This window comes from Ochotona princeps, chromosome 25, assembly GCF_030435755.1.
Source record: "Ochotona princeps isolate mOchPri1 chromosome 25, mOchPri1.hap1, whole genome shotgun sequence".
In the NCBI taxonomy this organism is placed as follows: Eukaryota; Metazoa; Chordata; class Mammalia; order Lagomorpha; family Ochotonidae; genus Ochotona; species Ochotona princeps.
This window is the reverse complement of record NC_080856.1, coordinates 23,803,199-23,823,633: the sequence shown is the minus strand read 5'-3', so window position 1 is coordinate 23,823,633 and position 20,435 is coordinate 23,803,199. Positions and strand designations below refer to the sequence as shown.

The window sequence follows — 20,435 nt, the reverse complement described above, 5'->3', positions numbered from 1 at the left end:
TATTGGTGGGTTTGAAGCAAGCAACTTTCAAAAAGTACAAATCGATGAGCTATAGGGCGGTGGATCTTATCAAACACCAGGTACCTCCTTCCTGAGGAGTGGTCTGCCTACGTGACCTGCCAGGTGTCCTGCTGGGTGTCAGGCCTAGAATCCACACAGCCTACAGTCAAGCCATCAAGGCGGGATCACAAAGGGCAGAAAACTTCCAGTCTCTTCACCAGCAGGTGGGTCCCTTCTCTTGCTATGTATCTTTTGTTCTTTTTTCTTAAGAAAAAAAAAAAGACCCTACAGATTTGATCACTTTAATGCTTTTTGGCTTTCTTATTAGATTGTTCCTTTTTAGCATTAAGGCAATAATTCAGCTTACGTTTGTTTTAAAGTTTTTTGAAAGACAGAATGAGAAAGTGAATGATATCTGTTTACTGGTTCATTTCCTAAGTGCCTGCAGCAGCTGGGCTGAAACCAATAACCCAGAAACTATCAGGGCTGCCCCGTGTGGCTGTCAGGGACTCAGGTGCTTGGACCTTCATCTGCTGTCTCCCCGAATGCAATGGCAGGAAGGTGGATAAGAAACAAAGGAAGGGCTCACGAGTATTTCAGCATGGGTTGTGAGCATCCCTAATAGAGTCGTAATTGCTGCCCACTCCTGGTTTATATACTTTATTGTCTTGAATATTCTAGAATATTCTAGAGTAATGGTCAATTTGAGTATGATCTGGGATGGGATCAAGTGAGCAAGCCAGAGTGAATACTGTTGTTCACTGGTCCACCCTCAACAAATGCCTACAGTAGCTGGGAACCAAATCTAGCTTTCCCTCATGAGTGATGGGGACCCAACTGCTTGATTCATCACTGCTGTCATCCTGTAGCCACATTAACAGGCAGCTGCGGAGACAAGAGCTAGGGATTGAACCCAACATTGCAGTATAGGATGGGCACAGCCTAATTAGCAGCATTACCACTAAGTTGACTCTTAACATCCTTGGTTCTGAGTCAGTTTTTAATTTCCTTTCTTGGTCTGTGCCTGTGGAGGGGAAACTTGTGAGTTCATTTAGCTGCTTCTGTTTCCCAGCTGTGTGGCCCGTGGAGCTTGGGAGAGCTTCAGAAGCATGTTGTCTCAAAGGACCCAGGGAAGATGCTTAGGCCCTGCTCTTGTGGTAGGAAGAACTCGGATCCCACTGAGGATGAACAGAAAGGTGTGATCTAATGAGAGCTAATTTGATCTTTGTTTTTCAAGACCTTACCCATTGATTGTATATTGAAATGGTAAAGTTAGCATATGGTAAGATAGGTTGAAGTCATAAAATTAATTTATTGGCGTTTGGAACTAGTACTGCAGTGAAAAATTTAGCATTAAGCATCTTGAAATAATTTGTAAAATTAAAAATTACTTTCAACACTGGTAGGAAATATTTTTATTCATCGTATGCATTGCTACCAAATGATGGCTTACTATTAGTTAGCGTTGTTCTTAATAAGAAAGGAAGAACTCAGGAGTTTTTTCAGTTTACTTACTGCTTTTCAACTCCTCATTTCCAGCAGATGGTAGGAGGGGTTTTTTTTTTCCCGCTCTCCCCCTTTTATATTTAGGAGATTAGCAAGTGCTTTTGGAACAGATAGTAGTATTTTGGCATTTGTTTTAGTTAAGACTTTTGGAATCTCTCACCCAGAGCGTCTTGACAGAAAATGGGCTCCTTCTGCAATGAGATGATAAAGAGATGCTCCTGTCAGATGATTCTCGGGAGATGGCAGTAGCTGTTTCTAGACATATGCCATGACATTTAAGCAAATTATGTAATCATTTTTTACCCTCCTCTCCCCCCCCCCCCAAAGTTCAGGAAGTTTGGGAAGTAAACGTTCCTTCTGGAGAGTCAGCTTTGGGCTTGGCTTGCACCTCTGGACTTGCGTTCTCTCAGTGCAGTTTGCTCTCTTTTTGGGCTTGGGTAGCCTAATTACCTTCTCGGTGGCTCAGGTGTTTTCTTCTGCAAAATGTGATAATACCTGTTCCCACAGAATTTTTGTGAAGATTAAAAGAATGTGAAAGCTCTTTTTAAGGTTACTAGTAATACACAAATGTAAAATTTTGTGCTAGGATATGCCTGCTTATTTTTTCCATTAGGAACAAATATAATCGCTTCTTGGCCTTTTGGCTAAGATCAAGTATAGGAACAAATATATTTGAAGTTTGTATAACTTTGTTTTTTGAAATTAATGTTTGGTTGTCAGAGATCACAATTTCTTTTCAGTAATTTCTGGGAATATTCTCAGGTTTGCTATTTTAGAACTTGGGAAACTTAGACACTAGTGGAATATAGACAAGACTGTTGTCATCTAAATATGTGTTGATGACTTTGTGCTTTTAGGTATACCAAGCTTGGCTACGCAGGCAACACTGAGCCCCAGTTCATTATTCCTTCATGTAAGTAAAGTTCACCCTTGCGTTTCTAAAGGATTGTGTTTCTCACAATTGTTCTAAACATTCTGTTTCTCAAGTATATTAATTTGCTTATCATCTTCCTTTAGAAGTTTGTTCTACCTATTGGGAAATAGTACTTATTTGTACTCTGAGGGTAGATGTTATATATACCCACTCTCCCACCTTCCCCCAACTTCTAACTCTCTAATTCCTTTCTGAAATAGCCGTTTATAGCTGACATTGAACTTCCAGCTTAGATGGTTAATGAGGACTTTACTTTTGGTCCTATATATCTGAACAGATCGGTTTCCTTAAGATTAACTTTTAATTTTAAAAGTTATTGGATAAGCATTTTCATGGGCTAAATTGTGTTGTACTAGTTACTCTATGGGAAGAATTTTGTGTGTGTGTGTATGTTTCTATGTACATATAAATGAGAGGGTTCAGGACTGTTTTTATTTTGTTTAGAAGTGTTCTGCTTTTGTTTAATTTCTAATCACTGGGCTTTAAAAATGGTGTCCTTGCGTTTTGGTGGAAACTTATCCTACTGCCCTCTATTTCCCAGAAGCATTTCCCCAAGGTCGGTCAACTTTTCATACAGTGGAACTCTTCTCAGAAACTACATGCTAGCTAATTATTGGGGATCAGTTTGACTAAGAGTAAGGTGTGTAAGCGTGAAGTGAGTGACTTCTGTGCCATAATGGATTAAGATGCCACCTGTGATACTGGCATCTTACATCTGCACTGGGTCAAGACCCGGCAGCTCCAGTTCCCATCAAGTTCCCTGCTTGTGGCCTGGGAAAGCAGTCGAGGATGGCTCAAGTCCTTGGGAACCCTGGAAGAAGCTCCTAGCTTCAAATCGGCTCAGCTCCAGTTGTTGGACAAATTGGGGAGCGAACCAATGTATGGAATATCCTTCTTTCTCTGTCCTTTTGTTGTAAATCTGCCTTTCAAATAAAAATAAAATAAATATGTAAGAAGAAAGCCCAAAGGGAAGAAATTTGATTAATATTTATTTAAAGGATGGCAGATGTCTTATCTAATAAGTGCTAGAAACTGTATTCCAGCTTCCTTGTCTTATCTCATTCTACTTTCTTGCTTCCTGGGTAACTGACCCTGAATTTGATTTTCTAAATCTAAACACTTTGATGCTCTGAATGAGTTGTCCTAATGACAGATGTGAGTGGTCTGTTGTGTATTCATTTAATATTCATAAATTAGAATATTTGTCTGCGGGGCTGTCAGAGCAGAACAGACAGGACTGCCTGCATCACAGAAATTTATTTTATCTCCATTTGTTTTTTCAGGGCTATGTATTTGTTTGAAAGGCAGAGTGACATACACGCACACACACACACACACACACACACACACAGGGCTGTAGAGAGAAAAGAGAGAGAGACACAGAGAGGCCAGCGTCAAGAGCTAGGCCACATCAGAAGCACCGAGTGGCTGTGACTAGATCCCAGGGACTCATGTGAGAAGTCAGTGCCCGTGTGGTAGCAGAGCCCACCTACTGCACCACAGTCAGTGCCCCAGCAGTTCTGGAGGCTTGAAGTCAGAATTCAAGGTGCTGGGAGAGTTTCTGGGTGAGTTTGCACTGGGCCACAATCTGGTGGTGTGCTCACATGGCTTCTCCGTAAGGGTGCAGTGGGGTGAGGGAGAGGACTCTTCATTTCTTCCTTCTCTTTCAGGGCTACCACTCTGTCAGATTAGGACTCCACCCCTATGACAGCGTGTAACCTTAATCACCTCCCTAAACATCCTATCTCCAAATGCAGTCACTTTAGGGGTTAGAATTTCAACATAGGAATTTTGTGGGAATGTGATCTAGGCCATAACATTTGGCATTCGGTAGGATGAATCAAGTCTTTTGTAAATCTATTAATGTGAGCACCCTAGAACTTGGTCGTTTCATTGGAGTTGATAAATTAGACCTTCTGTCTTTTCAAAGCTGAAGATCAGAATCTAACCTTCTGAAGTGCAACAGTTAGAAACGACTGACCTTGCACCTTTTGCTTTAACATGCTGGCATTTAAAACTGTCAGTGGCATTTAGTTCGATGCCTGTTGAACCTGTCATCACTGATAGGGAGGGGTATTAAATATAGTTATTAGCAGGATTTCATTCACTGTCAGAACCTTAGCAGTCACGGAAGCTGAAAAGATGATGGAAACATCAGAGCGGTGGGAGTAAAAGAAGAGTTACGCTGCTGACTGAATCTGGTGCAGTTTGAGAGGTTCCCGGAGGTAAGGCTTACCTGGAGGTAATGCTAGAAGGTGTTTGGGCGGAAGTGAAGGCATTGGGATAGAGTGTCTTGGTTTCCTTTGAGGGGTGACCTACTGCTTTTCTTGGCACTGGAAATAAGAGCGTTTTTCTGGTTTTGGAGAGCCCATCACAAGACAAAGTTATGAACATAGAAGCTGAAGTTGCTTCAGAAGAGAAAAGGAGGATGGGGCATGTGCGTGTGTAGGCATGTGGTGAGTGCTGGAGGCAGAGGCTGCTCACAGTGGGTGTGTATGAAGTATAAGCACAGCTAATGTTAGCAGAGTAGGGCAGAGAGGCAGGAGATGTGGTTGGAAATGCAGAGCAAGGGACTTTGTAATGAAGGACTTAACTGTGTGTGTGTGTGTGTGTGTGTGTGTGTGTGTGTGTGTGTAAATATATATTGATTTGAAAGGTAGAAAGCAAGGGAGAGAGAGGTATCCTCCATTTGTTGGCTAACTCCACAAATGCCCACAAGAACTGGGGCTAAGCCCAGCCTGAGCCCAAGCCCCTGAGGCTCCATCTGGATCTTCCGTGTAAATAACAGGGACCAGAGTGTTTGGGCCATCATCTCTGCCTTCCCAGGTGTACTAGCATGAAGCTCTATTGCAAGTGTAGTAGTTGAGACTTCCACTAGCACTCCAGTATGGGATATGGGCAGCCCACGTGGCAGCTTATCCTTAATGCCATGATCCTGACCCAGTAAAGGACTTTAAAATGTCTTCTTAAGGATTTGTGTATTTATCTATTATTTGTAAGGCAGAATGAGAGCGAGTGAGAGAGATTTGTCTGCTCCCCAAGTGGCTGCAACAGTCAGAGCTGAGCAGATCCAAAGCCAGGGGCCAGGAGCTTCTTCCTGGTCTCCCATGCGAGTGCAGGGTCCCCAGGCTTTTGGGTCATCCTCCACTGGCTTCCCAAGCCATTAACAGAGAGCTGGATCAAAAGAAGAGCTTTCAGGACTCAAATTGGTATCCATATGGGATGGTGGTGCCAAAGGCAGAGTGTTAGCTTGCTATGCCACGGTGCTGGACCCAGGGATATATACTTACATGTTTTTAGAATTAAAAAAAAAATGAGAAGCAGAGAGGGAGAGACAAGAGAGACATCAGGTAGCTGGAATTTGCATTTGGTGATTTGCTTTTTAGGTGCTAGCAATGACTAGGATGAAGCCAGGTCGCAACTAGGCCAGGACCTAGGAATACTATCTAGGTCTTCTACATGGGTGACCGGGACCCATTTCCTTGAGCCATCATTCCTATCTCCCAGGGTCTGCATTGTTGGGAATCTGGAGTAAGGAGTCAAAGCGTTCCCTGATGTGGAACTAAGACATCTTAGCTGCTAGGTTAAATGCTGCTCCTTTCTATTAGAAAATGTTTTTGCAGAATGGGATTGTTCAATGCTGTCTAAGGGCCTCTTAGAGGGACCTGGCTCTTGGAACTAGAGAGGCACCAGGACCCATCCCAAGTTTTGCCTGTGCCTGGGCTGTTGAAACTGAAGAATTTCTTTGAAAGGTTTTTTCCCACCTTTTTTTTTTGTTATTTATTTATTTATTTATTTATTTATTTTGTTATTTATTAGATTAAATAAGTTAAATTGCTTAAATAAATAAATTAATTAAATCAGATAATTTAAATTGGTTGGAGACTCTTGGGAATCAGAGGAATGTGTGATGTGCTGACCACATCAGTAGAAAAGGATGTATCAGAAAGAATCAGGACATTTGAGATAGGGGACTCCACTTTGGATCCAGCTGTCTGCTAACGCTTCTGGGACGGGAGCACATGATCTCCAGGTCTCTTGGTCCTTGCCGTCCACGTGGGACACTTGGGTAGTGTTCCTGACTTTGGCCTTTAGTGAATCAGTGAGTTGAAGAGATCTGTCTCTCCCTCTCTTGTTCTGTCACTTTGCCTTTAAAATAAGTAGAGGAATAAAATTTAGCAAAAGTAATGTCTATTTTGGTACAAATTATCTTAGTTCTTATGTAATCTACATTTACCATAAACTTTTTGATGGCTCTGCCACCCATATTACACAGATTAATTCTAACTCAGCATGACTCCCTCAAGATCTGGCTCAATTGTTGCGTATATCAATATCATGTTCTTATTGCTTAGTGGTATTTATGTTATTGAGGGACATTTTGGTTGTTTCTGGCTTTTAGCCTTATAAATAAATCTGCTATGAGCAAGTTTGTGTAGGTTTCTGTGTAGACCTGTTTTTACGTTTCTGGGATAAACATTGAGTAGTGCAACTGGTTGTATGGTAAGCTTATGTTAGTTCTTCAGAGAATTTTCTGTTGTGGCTGAACAATTTTGTATTCCCACAAATCTAGTTTTGCTATATCCTTGCCAGCATTTAAGATTGTTATATATATATTTTTTATTCTAGCTGTTTAAGCAGTTATGTAGTCATTTTTTATCATGGTCTGTATTTTCGTTTCCCAGTGGCTAGTGATGCCGAACATCTTTTTATATGCTTATTTCCCATCTACATATCCTTTCTCATGAAATATCTTCGTATATCTTTTGTCATTTTATAATTTGATTGTTTATATATTTACTGTCGAGTTCCAAAAATACTGTAAATGAGGGCTGGTCCTGTGGTGTCTTGTATTGCCAGCATCCCATACGGGTGCTGATTTGAGTCCTGGCTGCTCCGCTTAGAATCCAGCTCCCTGCTAATGTGCCTGGGAATGCAGTGGAGGATGGCTCAGTGCTCAGATGGCCAACAGATGATCTCTCTGTCTCTTTCTTTGAAACTCTGCCTTTCAAATAAATAAATCTTTTAAAAGGTAGTTTAAAAAATATACTAGATATGAACCTCTTTGTCTGATAGGTATTTTGTAATAACTCCTCTAAGTCTGTGGCTTGTTATTTTCTCTTCAATGGGGTCTTTCTCCACCATGTATAAGATTTGTATAAGATTTGATAAATCAGATTTTCAAATATTTGGGAGAGAGTGAGAGTGCGTCAGTGAGATCTGGGAGCTGCTGGTTTACTCCCATATGGCCTCAGCAGTCAGGGCTGGGCCAGGCTGACCCCAGGAGCCAGCATCTTTACCCTGGGCCCGCATGTGATTGGCAGGACCCCAAGCACCTGGACCGTCTTCCAGTGCTCTCCCAGGTGCGTTAGCAGGGAGCTGGTTCAGAGCAGAGCAGCCAAGATGTGGGATGTCGGTTTCACAGGTAGTAGCTTAACCTACTGCATCAGAACACTGACCTCCTATTCTTTTTCAAAAAAATTTATTTTCATGTACTTGAGAGGGAAAGGAGTGGGGAAAAGAGAGATTAATATATTCAGATCTTCCATCTGTGGTTCACGCCACAAATACTTGCAATGGTCAGGAGGGCTGGACTGCATTGAAGTTAGGATCCAAGAACTCCATCTGGATTTGCCAATGGCCACCTTGCCTTCTCAAGTGCATTAGCAGGAAGCTAGATGGGAAGCAGAATAGTTGGGGTTTGAACCTGTGCTCCCATGTGGGATGCCAACACAATAAGATGAAGCTTAATCTGCTTCACTCAGTGCCTGCCTAGAACAGACTATTGATTTGAAACTTTTCTTCTTTGTTAATGTAAGCATTTTGTGTCAAAATTCTAGCTCTTGCCACTGCTTCAATTGTGTTTTACACATTTTGGTATTTTTTCATTTTTTCCTGTTTTTGTAATTTATAGGTTCTCTGAGATTTCCTCTTTGACTGATGAATTATTTAGAACTGTGATGTTTAGTTTCCAAGGCCTTGGGAATTTTATATTTCTGTTGTTGATTTCTGAGTAACACTGTAATTCAGAAAACATCTGAGATTTGTTTATGGTCCTGGATAAAGTTTATTTTTGTTGTAAGTTCCAGGGCACTTGAAAACAATGCATATTGTGTTTTTTTTTTTCTTTTGGGGGGAGGTAGGATGTTCTAAGTAAATAAATGTTGATTAAATCCATTAGGTTGATGATATCATTGAGTTCTTGGGAAAAATGGCTCTTTTCTGCTTACTTGTTCTGTGAATCATTCAGAGAGCAGCGTTGGAGGTGTGCGAGGCTGGTCACAGAATACAGGGCTGTCCAGGGCCTATTTCTCCTTCCAGTGTCTGCTTCAGCTTTGCAGCTGAGTCTTCTTGATGAGTTGACATTAAATAATATCACTGTCTACCAGAAAATTTTCTTTGCTTAAGGGTCTACTTTTCTTGAGAAGAGCATAAGAACTGATCATTTCTCCTTACATCTTTTTATTCTGAACCTCTGCATATTTTGAATTTGAAGAAAGATTCTTGCATACAGCAGATATATATATATATATATATATATATATATATATTAAAGATTTATATTACAAAGTCAGATATACAGAGAGGAGAGGCAGAGAGATCTTCTGTCCAATGATTCACTCCCCAAGTGGCTGCAACGGCCGGTGCTGAGCCATTCCGAAGCCTGAAGCCAGGAGTCAGGAACTGGCCGTCCTCAACTGCTTTCCCAGGCCACAAGCAGGGAGCTGAATGGGAAGTGGGGCTCCCAGGATTAGAACCGGCACCCATATGGGATCCTGGCATGTTCAAAGAGAGTACTTTAGCCTCTAGGCTACCGTGCCGGGCCCCTACAGCAGATATTTTTTATATCTGCCAGTGTTCATATCTTTTTTTTTTAAATTTATTTTTGTTGGAAAGGCAGATACACAGAGAGAAGGAGAAACAGAGAAAAAGATCTTCTGTCTGTTGGCTAACTCCCCAACTGGCTGGAACAGCTGGAGCTGAGCTGATGCAAAGCCAGGAGCCAGGAACATCCTCTGGGTCTCCCACGCAGGTGCAGGGTCCCAAGGGTTTGGACCGTCCTCTACTGGTTTCCCAGGCCACAAGCAGGGAGCTGGATTGAAAGTGAAGCTGCCAGGACATAAACTGGCGCCCATATGGGATACCAGTGCATGCAAGGGGAGGATTTAGTCGCTAGGCTACTGCACTGGGCCCTGTCCATATGTTTTAATTGGCATATTCAGAGCTTTTAAGTTTATTATATTTATTGATTTTTGGCAGTTTAATTCTAAGTTCATACATACTTCAGCATAATTTCTCCCAGAGGACAGAATCTGTTTCACCTGTACTGGTACACATTTTATGAGGGTTTTTGAGGTCTGTTGCAAGCCATGTTATGCATCGTATGTCTGGTCAGTTTTCAGAGATAACCTTTTTTTATTTCTGTGGATTGCCTTAGCCAGTTATGGCCTGCCAGACTCTATAGCCCGATCTCAGCCCCAGCACTTCAGAGTACTCTTCACTCTGGTCCTGGGCTGTCTCCAGGCTCCGAGCCTAGCACTTCCACATCACTCCTGCTTCCTTAAGTCCTGGAGATTTGTGCTACGTTTTTTCTTTTTTAAGATTTATTTTTATTAGGAAAGGTACATTTTACAGAGAGAACGAGAGATAGAGAGAAGGACAGACAGAAAGATCTTCCATCTGCTGGTTCACTCCTCAGATAGCTGGCCACAATTGCCAAAACTGAGCTGATCTAAAGCCAGAAGCCAGGAGCCTGCCCTGGGTCTCCCATGTGGGTGCAGAGTCCCAAGGCTTTGGACAATCCTCCTCTGCTTTCCCAGGCTACAAGCAGGAAGCTGAATTGGAAGTGGAGCAGCCGGGACAAGAACTGGTGCCCATATGGGATGCTGGTACTTGCAGGTAGAGGATTAGCCAGTTGAGCCATCATACTGGCCCCAAGTTGAAAGTTTCAGAGTGATTTTGCTCCTGTACCTTTTTCTTTTCTCCCTGTTATTTTAAGATGCCTTTCTTAGAAAAAGGTTTCAATTCACTTTTATGTTATTCTTCATTTGTACATAGATTTGGGGTTTCAGGCAATCCACTTTTTTCAAAAGAGATTTATTTGTTTTGACTTGAAAGTGAGAGTTACAGGGAGGGAGAGAAGGAAGGAAGGGTGGAGCAAGAGAGGGAGAGGGAGACAGAGGGTGATAGATTTCATCTGTTGGATCATTCCCCAAATGATTGAAATGGCCAAAGCTGGGCCAGTCTGAGGCCAGGAGCTTCCTCCAGGTCTCCCATGTGGGTGCAAGGGCCCAACAACATGAACCATTCTCCTCTGCTTTTCTAGGCCCTGTGGGTAGCTGGATCAGAAGTGGAGCAGCTGGCACATGATGTGGTACCAGTGTGGTTGCTGGCACAACAGGTAGAGGGTTAGCTTGCTATGCCACCATGCCAGCCCAGGGAATCTATTTTTAGAGATAATTGCATATACTTACTGATTTTTTGAAATTATTTTAAAGGCAGATTTGTAGCTTGTCCTATCTTGAGAGCTTTCAATTTGGATATAATATGCTGAGGATAAATGAATTTGAGATGTAACAGGATAATACTTTAGCTGATAAGCAATGTTAGCTTTTAATTTTACTCTTTCTTTTTCATAGTTGTAAAGCCAGTGTGTTCAGTAAAGGGAAGCATAAATCATCTGTATTCTTTTTTCTATTTTGAAGATTTATTTATTTCAAAGGCAGAGTTATGGAGAGGCACAAACAGAGACAGAAAGACAAATGGTTCATTCACTCACTTCTGATCTCCCACAAGGATGCAGGGACCCCAAGGACGTGGGCCATCCTCTGCTGCTCTGCCAGGTGCATAGGCAGGGAGTTGGATCTGAAGTGGAACATTCAGGACTTGAAGCACTCACGGACTTGGTATCATAGATGGCACCAGAACACCAGCCCCAAATCACCTGTAATTATGTCGCCAAGTCCTAACCTGTGTCAAGTGCTTGGGCTAGCATCTTATGAATTCATATTAAGTATGTATACAGCTCTGCAAATTTGTTAGTTTGAATTGATGTTGTGCATTGTAGGGTACTTCAAAAAGTTTTTGGAAAAATAGAATTAGAGGTGTCTTTATGCAAAATATTCTGAAATTCATGCATAGTTTTCCTTTATTATTTTTTTTCTAAAATACAGATTTGTTTATGTGAAAGGCAGAATTAGAGGGACACACACACACACACACACATTATTGGCTATCCACTGGTTCACTCCCCAAATGGCTGCAACCACTGGAACTCATTAAGGCTGAAGCCGGGAATCAGGAGCCTCTTATAGGTCTCTCCTGTGGGTGCAGGGACCCATCTGCTGCTTTTCCAGGCACATTGGCAGGGAGCTGGATCAGAAGTAGAGCAGCCAGGACTCCAGTCGATGTCCATTTGGGATACTGTTGCTGCAAATCGTGGCTTCACCTGCAGGGTCACACTGCTGGCCTCTCCATGAACTTTTTGAAAACTTGCAGTATTATTCTGGAAGACTACTTCTTAGCCTTTTTTTTTTTAAGGCTATGGTAGGATTTATTTATTAATCGCTGACTTAGATGATTTAATCGCTGACTTAGATGATTTAAATCCCCCCATTGTTGCTAATTAAAATTCTACAAAGAGTATCATTTTGTATATATGTCTTTAATTACTCTTTGTTTCTTTAGCTTGAATTTTTAGGAGTGGAAGTTCTAGCTAAGCATATTTCTATAGTGTCTCCCAGCTTCTCTCTGTGATGGTCTGGTCTAAACACACTTCCTCAGTGTTCACCAATCACAGTTTAGATCTCTAATTTAGTGCAGGTGTCATTTACTGGCTACTACTATGCATCAGGTTCTCTGCTAAACGCCTCATACACCTATGACATTTCATTTTCATGTCCCTGTCGGGGAGGTGGCATTGCACCTGTTACAGAGGTGAGAATTCTGGACCTCAGCATTGGTTCTGTTTTGGTCAGCTAGCTTGTATTGAATCTGAGGTTTATGTAGCCACAAGGTGTGTATAGACTCTTTCCTCACAGGAAGCTACATAGGGAGACGTAAAGCTGACTAGACTATCAAAAGTAGTTCATTCATGTCATAAACATTATTTCACTCTCTTAAAATACAGAGAGGTGGAGAGACAGAGAGGAAGATGTTTCTTCTGCTGATTCACTCCCCAGTTGGCCACAATGGCCGGTGCTGCGCCAGTCTGAAGCCAGGAGCCTCCTGTGGATCCCACACAGCTGCAGGGTCCCAAGGCCTTGGGCTGTGGTCAACTGCTTTCCCAGGCCACAAGCAGGGAGCTGGATGGGAAGTGGGGCCACTGGCACATAAACTACACCCATATGGGATCCCAGTGCATGTAAAGCAGGGACTTTAGCCACTAGGCTACCACACCAGGCCCAAATTTTAATTTTTAAAAAAATATATATATCATTTCTATATTTGAAAGTGACTGCTATAGAGAGGAAGAGACAGAGAAACAGATCTTCCATCCCCTGGTTTCCTTCACAACTGGATACAACGACTGGGCTGGGCCGGGCCGGGCCAGAAGCAGGAGCCTGCAACTCCAACTGAGTGTGCATGTAGACAGCAGGGGCCAGGGCTCTCAGGTCGTCCCCCGCTGCCTTCCCAGGCATGGTAACGGAGGTGGAGCAGAAGTCCAGAAGGCCAGGGTTCCAACTGACACTCATGGGACGCTGGCATTGCAGGTGGTGGCTTAATGTGCTGTGCGACACTACTTGCATCTAGAATATCAACTCTTTCTCTGATGCCTTATACTCAGTGAACTGCTTAAATGCAGATCTCCACTCCTCTAGATCAGGTGTCGTAGTTGTTTAAGCCTGCACTTTGGTAAATTGGAAATAAAGAACTTACCTTCCATTAAGCTTGTGAGGATTACTTGAAACAGTGTACAAAAGGAAACACTAAGACTTCTGAAATACAGAGGATTGACCCTAATCAGAGGCCCACGGGGGCGTGCTTCCCTCTCAGCCATGTAGACAGTATTACAAATAAAAGAAAAATGCAAAAGATCTTCAGAAAGTTGGTGGAAAATGCCTACTATTGATTATGCACGGACTGCGAAGTTAGTTGCACCACAAGAAGCTAATGTTTTATTTCTCTGAATTTTTGAAATATTCTCATATAAGCTATTAGTTTTTTTGACATGTGTGCCTATGACTAGAGAAACAATATAAGATTTACTATATCTGACCCTAAGAAGTCTGTAGTCTAATTAATAGATTATAAACATGTATAATTCATCCTGAAAAATGCCTTACTGGAAATATGGAAAGGCCTATGGAAGCATCATAAACATGGTCCAGACTCCAGACTATCAAGGAATGCCTCCGGGGAAGCGTGTGCTGAGCCCTGATGGTGGGTCATAAGTTTACAGGAGTTCAGAGTGTGATGAGGGGTGGGAGTGGGAATCTGAATGGAAAATCCAGTCTTTGTGAGACTTGCTTTGCTTCATCAGTTGCTAAATGCTAGAGCTAAATTTTATGTGGTTGTTTATAGTTAAGTATACTCTCAGCTATTAAGGTAATGTTTCATAAAGCCATTTACATGTTAGATTGTTCTGTTGTACAGCTTACTGTACTTTACTGTTTACAGTAGACATCAGTCCGTAGTCTAGCTTTCCTTTTAATGGGAAATCACAACTTGGTTTTTGTTCTATAACAAGATTAAATTTGTATTTTTAAACTGTTAGATGTTGAACTTTAATGACATAAGAGCATATAGGCATTGCTTTTTGCTTTAGTCTCCTCTTCAACAGCATCCCCTTCCATACTGTATATTAAAATTAGAACTTATGTAATCCATGAATACTCATTATTATCGTAAGAGATTTTTTTTCGGGTGAAATTGAGAGTAGTAATATAGGTTATGTCAACATTAAAAGCAGGTCAATGAATTGCTTTGTACCATAATAATTCTGGCATTTAATAACATTCCTGTATTATTTTATGTGCTCAGCGACCATTTGTTTTCTGTGAATACTATTTTGACCCCAGATAAAGCCCTGACATTATAATACACACACACACACACGCAGGGATTATATTATCATGAACTTTGGTCAATCAGATAAATGTGAATAGTGATGGAAATCTTTGTGCTTTTTTTTTTTTTTTTTTAAGGTATTGCCATCAGGGAGTCAGCAAAGGTAGTCGACCAAGCCCAGAGGAGAGTGTTGAGGGGAGTTGATGACCTTGATTTTTTCATAGGGGATGAAGCCATTGATAAACCTACGTATGCTACAAAGGTAAGCCCCTGCCAGGAATTTCTTCTTGCTGTAGAACCAGAAACAGAGCAGTAGAATGGAAAATGCAAAGTGATGCATTATTTGGAGGGGAGCTGGTCTATTGTCCAAGTGCCTGCAGTGGTTGCAGTGGGGCCAGAGCCAGTCAGGAACTGGAATGCAGTCTAGGTCTCTGGAGCTGGCAGGAACTCAATTACTTGAGTCATTACTCACTGCCTCCCAGGGTTTACTTTCACAGGAAGCTGAAGTCAGGAGCTGGAGCTGGGAATGGAACCCAGGTCACTCCGAGGTGGTACTTGGGTGTTTTAATGCCTAGTCTCAATTTCCATTTTCTGGGATATATTATTATTATTATTATTATTATTATTATTAAAATTGATATGATGGTGGTAGTTTTTCGGGGTATGAGACAGGTATACGGCATAGTGGTTAAAAAGCCCTTGTGCCATATCAGTGTCTGAGTTTGTTGGCGGGCTGTAGCTCCTGACTACAGGACGCACTGCACGTCCAGTGAAGGATCTAGGAGGCAGCAGGGAATGGCACACATCACTACATCCCTTGCTTGCCACTTACGTGGGAGACTTAGATTTGAGGCTTTGTTCAGAACCCGTTTTGTCTGTTGGGGGTATTTTTGGGCGTAAACTATCAGATGGGAGCTCTGCCTGCCGCCTCTGCCTCTGTCGCTCTTCCTCTTGAGTAAGGTAAATATAATAGGGGTATTTCTGAATGAAGGATTTCTGAATGACTTGCCCTAGGAGACGTTCATTCTCTAGGAACACATAGTCTCTTCTGTACTGCTGTTAAACTGTTCTTATTGTCATGAAGTAAAGCCTGAACACATGTTGGTTTCTCTTCCTTCAGTGGCCAATACGACATGGAATCATTGAAGACTGGGATCTGATGGAAAGGTTCATGGAACAAGTAGTTTTTAAATATCTTCGCGCCGAGCCTGAAGACCATTATTTCTTGATGGTGAGTAGTTGGAATTAAGAAATATATTTATACAGATTTCAAACTGCTGATATTTTAAACTCAAGATACTCTTTCCTAAACAGTTTTTTTTTTTCCTAGACAGTTTTTAATTCCTTCTAAGATATTTGCTGTGGGGAAGAGTTTGGCGCAGTGGTTAAGATGCTGCTTGAGACTCTGCATCCCATAATGGAGTGCTTAGATCCAGCTCCTTTCTGCATCTGGGCGGCAGTGCTTGGGCCCCTGTGGTCCATGTGGGAGACCTACGATGCTTTCCTGGCTTCCTGCCTGGGTCTTGGTCATTGTGTCCTGGTCATCGTGGGGCATTTGAGGAGTGAACCAGAGAATGAAATATTTCTAGCCATTTAGCGATGGGCCTGGGGAGACATTCTAGTGTGTGAACTTGACCTTTTCTGTTGGTTTCTCTCAGGCTCCAGGATAGTTGCCAAAGTTCCTACTTCACAGAGGGTTTTCCTTGCACATCACTTTCTGAGGTTTTAGAAATCCTTTCTCCACAGCTTTCCAGCAGATTTTCTCCAAGTGCTGCGGCTTAACCTGGGCAGGAATAGGTGGAGTGGAATTACCTGGAGTGTTTTAGATGATCTAGAATCCCTCCCTGGGGCTGGGAGGGGGCTGTGGCTGATCACCTGGACTCTGGGAGGAGGGTAAGTTGTAAACAGGCCAGACACCAGGTGTCCACTTAAATATCTTTACAGTAGTCAGATGGCCACTGTGATTATTGTGACGTACAGTAGCACAGCAAAGTCAAAGTATTATCTGCTCCCTGCCCCACCATGGTTTAAAGTTAGTGGTGAGTAAAACTGAACTGAGTTTGGGACCCTGAAAACCGTGCTTAATTGATCTTGTTGAAACAAAATATTAGAGTAATAGGAAGAAACATCTCTTGACTGTGAGATCTATTCTGATTTTCTACTCTACATTTCTTGTTTCCTTCCATGAGATATTCTTTTTAAGTTAAAATTAATTGCATGTACACAACGCTTTATTGAAAGCATTCTCATGTAGCAAGGGCTGCATTTTAAAACCTGCATAATTTCCCTTGTAAATGCATTATCAAATTGTCAGAGATCCACTTACTTAACTCTAATGTTAGACTGTGAAGTGTTACTTATAATTACCTGGTTCTAAAAATATGCTCGCTGCAAGACTAATAAGTCAATGGAATATATACATTTAACAGTTACTACAACAAGCTCTTGAAGGTGTACTGATGTTTTTTCCTTGGCTATTTTTTCCACAATTAGAATGGCCATATATGACTTTTATAGGCCACTCTATGTTACTTCTCTTCTGTTCGTCTAGAATGGTTTATGTAAAATAAAGGAGCCAAAAAACTGACAGTGTGTATGAGTAGCTTTTTCTTTATAGCCAAAACAAGTCACAGATTCCCACCTGTCAGATTTGGCATTTTCCCATCTCAGGCGTGTCACAAAACTACCTGTTGGATTGGGTTTTAGGACCAGGCACCATGCCCAGCTGCTGCTTCTGTCTGCTGCACCTTACTGTGCCGGGAGTTCTTGTTCTACTTAAAGGGACAGTTGACCTTCAGGCCCATGGAATGATGCAGGCTACTGGAACATATAGCCTACAAAATATTTTTACTAAGAGAATTTTCTTTTTTAAAATATGTAGGTGACAAATAGAAGCTAGTAAAACACAGTCACTTCCAGTGTAAACATGGAAAAATTTATTTGCTGAAAATGGGTATAGTCAATTTTCAAAAGTAATCCAGTTTATTATTACAAAATAAGAAGTTTGGTATTACAAATATTGTATTTTGGATTCTGTGAGTCAGTTCTTTGCATGATGTGTTGAAGAGTGATAGAATGGTAAATGTCCTGCTGGGTTATGTCCTGACTTGTCAGTTTCTGGAATAGGTAAGACTGAATGAAAGAAAGTAAGTGGGAGATGCTTGCTTGAACTGAAGCACTGGGAAGGGCTTTAAGAGCCTCTCAGAGAACTGCCTGCAGAATGACAATGAACTCATTAGCACCTAAGGTTTTCTCGGAGGCTCAAAGACTCAACTACTGGCAAATGGGAGTCACACTCTTCAATACTGAATTGCTCAGAATTCAGAAGAGTCATATATTTTATAGAGTTGTATTCTAAAGTGAACATTGAGTTATAACTTAAGATTTTTTCAAACTTTTTGAAAATTAATTGTGTGAGAACACTCAAGCAGCCACTTGCTAGCGACTAGTGACTAGCAGCAGGAAGAACCAGCTAACACAACTGGAGAGTCAAGTGAGTGGCTGGGGAAAGTGTCAGGCAGCCATTGCAGGTTTCTATTTTAGAGAGAATAGAGACGGGCAAGGCTGATACACAGTCTTTATAATACTCTGGGGAGAGAGGGTGAGTGCCTGAACAAGAGGAACAGTGGATGCAAGGGGAGTTACAGCTTTTGTAGGATTCTTAAAATGGTGTCAGGTGAAAGCTGCAGTCATAACCACTGTGGGATTCTCTCTGGAAGGGTCCTTATAAGAGACGAAGACAACAATTCTCAGTAAGTGTGAGAAAATGAATTCCTCTTCAGCAGGGGGGAGCTTGTGTCTGTACCAGCAGGTGGCTTTTACTTACTGCTTCAGTACAGAGCCTTGTGGAGAGCACACTGTGATTCAGCTATCCTTGTCTAGCAGTCTGATCACACTTGGAGAGTGTGTGGAAATTGAGATGACCTGGGGAAGTAGAGTCAGCCCTCAAGCAGAAAGTGGACAGGCTTGTTTTTGTTAGTCGCTTGGTTATTTGTCTGCTCTCATGTTCAGCTTCGTCATTGTGTGCTAACAGGCTTGTCTCCTGTCAGTTAGTGGAACACATGGTGTTGGCTAGGATCAAGTTCTAGAATATGTGCTAGAGCTACACAGGAGGTGGAAGTGGTGGGTCTTGGTGACTAGGGTTAGTAGTTAGATGAAGGAGCTGGGAGATTCAATTTTAGATTGAAGAGTAGGTTAGTATTAATTTGCTTGCTTGAGATCTGAGGTGTTAGAAAAACTTACTTGAGAGAGAATAAAGGAGAGTTTACTCTTGTGCATGGCATGGTCTGAGGGTTACGAGGCCGCACAGGTGAAGAGCCTGGAAAGAAGCAGCTCAGTGCTGCAGATGCTCATGTGGAGTCAGTAACGTTTACATGTTTAGGGTTGGTTCAGAGCACTTCGATTATCCAAGATCAAATACATTGTCCTTGAGCTTTTAGAGAAGAATATATGAATCCATAATTATCTTGAAATCTCTGTGTAAAGTTCAGATTGTGGCTCTGTAAATTGTTTCATTGATTTAGTGAAGTGAAAAATTGAGGAGTGGGCACTGTGGTGTGCCAGGTTAAGCCACCATTTGGGATGCCCGCATCCTTTCTCGGAGTGAACAGCTTCAAACCCAGCCTCCTGGTATCTCGAGCCCGCTTCCTGCTCCGGGGCACCCTGGGAACCAGCTCAAGTGCTTGGCTCCCGGCCATCCGTCCGGGAGACCCAGACTGGGTTTCCAGCTCTTTACCTCGGCCTAGTCCTGGCTGTTGTGGACATTAGGGAAATAAACCAACACATGGAGGAGCCCTCTTCTGTCTGTTGATCTCTTTCTATTGTTCTGCCCTTTACATCAGTAAAAATAAATTTTGAAAAATAAATCTTAAAGCTTTGATAACCATATATAATCAATGTATGGTTTAGTGACAGCGAAGTAGAGGAATTGTCACAAAGTTCATGGAAAATGTGTATTATGAAAAAAGGATATACATGGACATTTCTTACACCAAAATAAACTTAATTATATTTTCCATGAATTTTGGAAGCATTTTTGTACATTCACTTTGTGGTGTAACCACCTGTTTCCAAAACTTTCTCATTTTCCCAAATGAAAACTCCATCCCTATTAAAAAGCGTCTCCTTGTTTACTCCTCATTTTTTTAAATGATGTATTTATTTATTTGAAGGGCAAAGTTATAGAGAGGGAGAGACAAAGATTTTCCATCTGTTGATCTACTCTACAGTGGGCTGCAACATCCAAGGCTGGGCCAGGCTGAAGCTATGAGCCACAGACTCCATTTGTGTGGCAGGGACCCAGGGACTTGGGCCATCTTCTGCTACTTTTCCTGATTCATTGGTAGGGAGCTGGATTGGAAGTGGAGCAGCTTGGACTTGAACTCTTGAACTGGACCTCATATGGGACGCTAGTGTTGCTAGTAGTGTATTAATCCACTGTGCCATATAGCTGACCCTGTATCCCCTCTGGGTTCCCCTCTGGCAACTGCCCTTCCACTTTTTGTCTCTATGAATTTGACCACTGCTTGGTTCATTAAGTAAGTATAGTCCTATATTATTTGTCTTTTTGTGATTGGCTTATTTAACTTATAGAGTATTCTGGATTAGTCGATGTTGTAACTTTTGTCAGAATTTCCTTCCGTTGAAGGATGATAGTCAATGCTGGACCAGGGTAAAGCCAGGGATCTGGAGCTGTATCTGCTCTCTGAGACAGATGCGCGTTTTTGAGTCATTGCATGTTGCTTCCCAGGGTCTGCGTGACAGGTGACTGGAGTCAGGAGCTGAAGTCAGGTGTTGAAGCCAGGAACTCCAATGTGGGGTGTGTCTTATTTTAAAAATTTTGTTTGCATTATGGTTCAAACCTCCCACATAATATAAAATTTATGGTCTCAGTCACTTTTTTGAAGTGGATCTTTCTTAATGGTTTTTTGCAGCTTAATTAATAAATAGTTCTCTTGATGACTGCAGATGTAAGACCAGAAACTCT

The 20,435-nt window shown here is 41.9% G+C and overlaps 1 protein-coding gene across 2 annotated transcripts in view; it reads left to right on the top strand.

Annotated features, from left to right (window-relative positions):
- ACTR3B (actin related protein 3B) overlaps nucleotides 1-20,435 on the top strand; it is a 73,756-nt gene that overhangs the window by 24,190 nt on the left and 29,131 nt on the right. The window contains exons 2-4 of one of the 2 annotated variants that reach the window (XM_004594394.3): nucleotides 2,364-2,419; nucleotides 14,587-14,711; nucleotides 15,570-15,680. In XM_004594394.3, coding sequence (XP_004594451.1) covers nucleotides 2,364-2,419; nucleotides 14,587-14,711; nucleotides 15,570-15,680 — 292 coding nt within the window. The remainder of the gene's footprint in view (nucleotides 1-2,363; nucleotides 2,420-14,586; nucleotides 14,712-15,569; nucleotides 15,681-20,435) is intronic. The other variant, XM_058681331.1, reaches the window with a different exon arrangement.